Raw genomic sequence first — 6,489 nt, 5'->3', positions numbered from 1 at the left:
CCCAGAACCACTTTTTGTACCAGGCTGTAAACACTATTTTTTCTGCTGTAAATTTGGGGGTTTATGGGATTGACTCTCTTTTGCAGCCTGTCTCTAGTGGACAGTCGATGAATTGCATTTTAAAGGAGTAGTTCACTTTTGAAAAATCTTTTGCTGATAATTTACTCACCCCCATGTCATCCAAGATGTCCATGTCTTTCTTTCTTCAGTCGAAAAGAAATTAAGGTTTTTGATGAAAACATTCCAGGATTTTTCTCCATATAATGGACTTCAATGGGAACCAAACGGATTAAGGTCCAAAAGACAGTTTCAGTGCAAACTGCAAACTGTTCAAAGGGTTTTAAACGATTCCAGACGATGAATAAGGGTCTTATCAAGCGAAACGATCGATCATTTAATAAATAAATAACAAAGTTTAAGTTTTATAAGCTCAAATGCTCACCTTCCTCTGTACTGTGATGCTCTCCTGTTCCTCGTGACTCTCCTGTTCGACTTTATTGGGTACCAAACGGTTCAAGGTCCTATGAACGAGGGTTCATTGAACGAAGTGACTCGAAAAAAGAGTTTGAACAGGAGAGTCACGAACGCGCATCACAGAACAGAGCAAGGCGAGCATTTGAGCTTATAAAACTTAAACTTTATTATTTATTTATTAAATGAGCGATCGTTTCGATAGATAAGACCCTTATTCATCGTCTGGTGTCGTTTAAAGCCCTTTGAAGCTGCACTGAAACTCTCATTTGGACCTTGAACAATTTGGTTCCCATTGAAGTCCATTATATGGAGAAAAATCCTGGAATGTTTTCATCAAAAATCTTAATTTCTTTTCGACTGAAGAAAGAAAGACGTGGACATCTTGGATGACATGGGGGTGAGTAAATTATCAGCAAAACTTTTTTTTATAGTGAACTACTCCTTTAAGGCCATTTCGTAATTTCAATCATTCTAAAGTAACCACTTTTTTCTCAGAGTTACACAATTCACGTGGGTCGTACTTTTCAGGTCGGTAAATAAGCAAATCCATTAAAAACCGACAGAGACACCCCTGCTAAATGCTAAAACTGGGAAAATTAGCATACACAATTAAAATATACAACATCAGCCAATTTCTATACAATATCAACTGATTGATAAATTAAAATATCTCTTATATAGGCAATAAAAACGATAAAAGATGGACCGCTCCTCTTGTACCTTCAGCTTGAAGGTGATGGGGTACGGCAGAAGGTTTCGGAGGAGGACCGTGGGCCACAGGTGCAGAACGATGGGCTGGTCGAACTCCTCCTCGGTGCTGTGGGACATCACAGCGTCTGGAAGAGGAACCATGTTGATCTTCAGCATCAGGGCGCCGTCTTCATGATGATGGCAGGTCTTCTTCAGACACTCTCCGGGCTTCTGAATCACCTCATTATAAGTGAAAATGTCTGAGCGCCCGTACTGATCCTGGCCTTCAGTTACAGGCTGCAGACTCAGCTCAGCTCTGAAAACAAGCAACACGCATTTGAAAACTGAAAGCTGATATATCTGAATTTTACCTGTATATTTTGACATTTACAACTTGTGTTTACATTTTAAACCTTTTAAAATGCTTCATTGAGCATGTTTGTGTTTTTTGTAGTAGAAAAGCTATAATATTTCTATTCGGATTTTGTGTTTTTTGTGTGATTTTGGGTCCAGTATGTTGATACAGTACATCATAGTGATAAACTAATTGTCTGGTCATATAGTTGGTGATGTGCTGAAAAAAATGATACCAAAAATAGGTATGGTAAACATTTGTTTATGTCTCAAAAATTAAAAAAAACCTAAAAAGTACTCAAAAAGGGCCAAAATAGCCCAAGACTCCGAAGGGTTAATACTGAAGCAAGCTGATCTGAGACAAGTGACCCGCTTCACTATGAACCATACATCACATGTATTTGTATGATGAAATCCATCCTTTGCGATTCGATAATCCCACTAAGCAATATCACAATTTCTATTTAATGTTGGTTTATCGTGCAGCCCTAGACTCAACTGTGTGTGTGGCATTCATTGAGAAAAGACATTTAGCTCTTACTGACCTGTAAGAGCCGAGCGGCACACAGAACTCTTCTGTAGGCAGAGAGATGCCCAGACACTCGGATCCTTCGTAAACACGGATCGGCACCGAAAAGTGATTGATAATCTAAAAAAAAAGCAAGAAAAAGCAATGACATCATGACCAATACTATGGAAAGCATTTTCTGCCAATTTAAATAAATCGTTTAAATTATAAAAATAAAAACTAAACCCAGATTAACCATTACATAAAAATTTTAAAAAAAAACGATACGCAATTTTAAATTAAATTAAATGATTTTGTTGCAATTTTCACAGTAGCAATGCATCATCCCTGTCAAATGGTGATTTGACGTTTCATTTTCATTTAACATTTGTGCAAATGATATGTTAATGAGTGGGTGGGGCTTATTCTGAGAGTGTCTGAGGGTTAGGGAGCGAGTACAAGTTATTGAAACTCTAAAGTCGTGATCATATTGTATTCGAGACGAGTCATGATGGTGAAATCAGTGATGTCACTGTTATAATGAAAGCCGACTGTGTCGTCGCCTCTACGTCTGGGGAAAAAGCTGCACTTGCATGTGCGTTCAGCGCCCGTGTGTAGAGGAGATGTCCGTCTATTTTTGCAGATATATTTGTCAATATTTGAAACAGACACTGCAAGCTGCACGTACACTAACTGGAAAGAAAGCGGCACGTGCTTACCTAATACAATATGATCATCATCACATTATAGACATTATTATCTCAGAATAGACCACACCCACTCATTAACATAGAATTTGCATACAGGTTGACTTTGAAAGTGAAAACTGAAATAAGAGAAAATAAAATGAAAACTAAATTGTCACTATTTTTGCATGAGCATTAATAAAAAGCTTTGCAAAAACTATTAGCAGTTTCTTTTTCATGCCTGTTTTTTCATTTTAAATAGGCTCTATGCACGAACCCCGCTGACGTGTGTCCGAAAGAATATCAGTCAGCGTCTTTACTTCCGGAAGCGCGTTCTGTAGGCCAAGTGTATAGCAGCAAAACTTTAATAAAATCCGATTTCACAGAAACGGAGACAACGATTTTAGAAACGCTGATTCGCTAGTCGAATTTCATACGATATGAGAGAATACGAACCCTCAAAGTTGTTGATACACTGTAGCTCGAAATATATAATTTAAATAACTTCTCTTTTTTACTCTTGTGTGACAGCTAACTGCCTCACAGTGTTGTTAACATCCTTCACGTTAACCGCAGGACGTTTTTAGAAACAGCAAGTGTAATTTGACACCATCTCCACCTAACGCAAAACCGGCTTCTGACCACAGACTGACGCAGCACCGGATGTAACTGGGCGTGCTGAGACAAACCCGGAAGCGATCGTGCATAGAGGCTATTAGGCAGTCTTGCCACGAGAATGAAGTGAAAATGAAACCAATTGCATTTCATCTATAATGAAATTGTTAATCTGGTTTAAGTTTTCCTTTTTATCATTTCATTGATTTATTTAAAATTAAAATTGAAATCCCTTTCATACAAAAATCTGTCAATGATCAAATAAAATGCACATATTGAATATTGCAGCTAATTTGATCATGTTTACAGCTATTAATGCTAATGAAAGTATGGCATTGAATTGTTTTCTCAAAGCCAGAGCAGAAATTTGTAGAGAAAGAAAATATATATATATTTTTTTTTTTTAAATTTTGCCCAGACCTACTGAGAAGTCATTTTTAAAGGGAAGTCTGGATACTAGAGGAGTTATTCTGCTCTGATTTTGAGAGAGGTGTGAATAAGTGTCTACAGGGCTTGACATAAACCTTTTTGCTCACCAGTCACTGCGGCCAGTGGCTTTCCAAAGTTACTAGCCACTCAGCATTTTCACAATGGGGAAAAACCACCATATAGATATTTTTAAAATCACCTCATAATTTGGTGGCAGGTCTATTAGGCCGCTGTCACTTTAAGACCTAACTCACAGGTCTGGAGCAAATGAAACAACTGAATGAGGAGGCGCAGGTTTGACGGGACTCATTTTTGTTGGTAAATGATTATTAGAAGCATTTCAGATATTTCAACTACATTGCACTTAGTTTATTATTTCAGATGCCTTTTAAAAAGACTACAAAAAAAAAAAAAAAAAACCCACCAAAGTGGCTAGTAGGAATGACTGTTACACACCACTGCTGAAACACACACGCATTTGCCGGGTTGGTGGGTGTTAATGTCAAGCCCTGGGTGTGTACGTTTTGTGTGTAACTGATATGTGTGTGTGTTTTAAATAACACCCACCTGGAAAGGCGAGCGGATCTTGACATATTTGCTCCCCTCGACAGTGTAAATCTGACAGACGAAGAAGCGAGTGACACCTGAGTCACGGTGCATGACACTGTACATGCCCCGTCCCGTTTTGATCAGTGGGATCACGCTTGCGGTGGTGTGGCCAACCGGAGCTGGGGAAGAGGAAAAAGACATTCAAATTGTTTTTGTCTAGAAATTTTGAAGAATGCAACAATAAAACTTAAAAGTCCCCCTGTGGAGAAAATCCAGCTTTTAATATTGTCTATGTGGTGTTTTTAATGTGCTTTAAGACACACCATGTGCAAGTTCATAAGTGGACAGCATTGCTGAGTATTTCCTCCTTAAAACTGCTTTGGTGTTTCTGACGTCACAAACGACCTTGTAACCAATCAGATCAACATGTGATCGTCAACCAGTGGATCTCTGAGCGAGTGAGTGAGTGAGTGGAGGCGGAGCTAATTTGCAAGGCATGATGAAAAAACATTTAAATATGACATTTTGGTGATCAAAGATGAGTTTTAAGGGATCACATTATTGACTACAGGGGAACTTTAAGATGCACACTACATATTTAATAATAATAAAAACAATCTCTTTTAATTATTTATTTGAGAAGTTATAATTTGGAATATTTTCAAATTCAGATGAACAGAAATTTCAACAGAGATTAATGTGGTTTTATTTGTTTAATTTACCTTTAAAAAAAAGTTATTTGCCACTTGTCAGTGTGACAATGGAAGCCTATATCCAGTCTTTAAAAACTGGCATCGATGGTTCTATTAGAACCTTTAACATCCATGGAACCTTTCCACTGCACAAGATTCTTTCAAATGATGTTCAATAATTGTTATTTTTAGAACGGTTCTTAATTGTTCTTTTGGGTTCCACTAAGAAAAAAAAAAAAACACCCTTTAGAAACCTTTATTTATTTAGAGTGTTGTAGCCTGTTGCAGTTAATGAGCCGTGTTGTTACCTAGTCAAATTCCCGTTTTGTCTCTGCAAACATGGCCAATAAAGCTGAATCTGATTCTGAGTGTACCAGTGATTTAGTGATCTATATTCAGAAAGGTCACAGGTTGTAACGCAGTCTTACTGGGCTGGATGTAGTTTTTGGCGCTGAGGCTGGTCATGGCTGAGAACTGATCACTGGACTCAGCACTGAGTGTGTAGTGCATATTCAGGCTCTCTCCATCCTGGAGCTCCACCACACGATCTCTAGACTCTTTACCGATGGGTCGAAACACTTCGCTGTGCAGCACCGACACCGCCAAACCCAAGTGATTCTTCACCACAAACGGAGCCTGGTCCTTCTGAAAGCACTCAGCAGTCTGTTTAGCAGCCTCTGCAAATGCCTGGAAAACAAAACAGAAGGAACATTTGTAAATTTGTGTATTTTATCTGTACCAGAAAGACATCTCTTTCCAACCATCTTGAAAGGTTAGTTCACTTTTCTGATTCATGTCATCCTATATGTTCATATTTTTATTTCTTTGGTCGGAAAGAAATTAAGGCTTTTGAGGAAAACATTCCAGGATCTTCCTCCATATAATGGACTTCAATGGGGTCCAACGGATTCCAGGGCTACAAAGGATCCCTGCCGAGGAATAAGAATCTTATCTAGCCAAATCATTGGTCTTTTACTAATAAAAATAAACATTTATATATTTTTTAACCACAGATGCTCATCTTGCACTAGCTGTGACGCGCCACTCATTACATCATCACGTTGAAAGGTCACACGTGACGTAGGCAGGAGTACCGACATAGTGTTTACAAAGTCATTAGTCATTTTCACTAAGGCATTTACAATTTTTTTTTAAACAACGATGTCGGATGATTTTGAAGTCGGAGGTTGAAGTTTTTCACCCTACTCTACATTTCTGAACCGGAACACGCGTGACATTTCAACATGATTACGTAATGTGTGGAGCATCACAGCTAGTGCAAGATGAGCATTTGTGGTTAAAAAGTATATAAATGTTTATTTTGTCATAAAATGGCCGTCGGTTTGTCTAGATCAGACTCTTATTCCTCGGCTGGGATCGTCTCAAGTCTTTGAAACTCACATCTGGACCTTTGACCCGTTGGACCCCATTGAAGTCACTATATGGAACGTTTTCCTCCACGTTTTCCTTCATTTCTTTTCCACTGAAGAAA

At 38.3% G+C, this 6,489-nt stretch overlaps 1 protein-coding gene across 2 annotated transcripts in view; it reads right to left on the bottom strand.

Moving 5' to 3' along the window:
• The window catches only part of vps13a (vacuolar protein sorting 13 homolog A), a 108,384-nt gene that overhangs the window by 65,944 nt on the left and 35,951 nt on the right, over positions 1–6,489 (bottom strand). For both annotated transcript variants that reach the window (XM_039674912.2, XM_039674914.2), the window contains exons 43-46: positions 5,426–5,684; positions 4,324–4,484; positions 2,064–2,167; positions 1,195–1,480 (exon numbers count right to left, since the gene is read on the bottom strand). In XM_039674912.2, coding sequence (XP_039530846.2) covers positions 1,195–1,480; positions 2,064–2,167; positions 4,324–4,484; positions 5,426–5,684 — 810 coding nt within the window. The remainder of the gene's footprint in view (positions 1–1,194; positions 1,481–2,063; positions 2,168–4,323; positions 4,485–5,425; positions 5,685–6,489) is intronic.

Source organism: Pimephales promelas, chromosome 14, assembly GCF_988280905.1.
Source record: "Pimephales promelas chromosome 14, fPimPro1.hap1.1, whole genome shotgun sequence".
NCBI classification, from domain to species: Eukaryota; Metazoa; Chordata; class Actinopteri; order Cypriniformes; family Leuciscidae; genus Pimephales; species Pimephales promelas.
The sequence above is the reverse complement of the archived record's forward strand: the minus strand, read 5'-3'. Positions and strand labels throughout refer to the sequence as shown.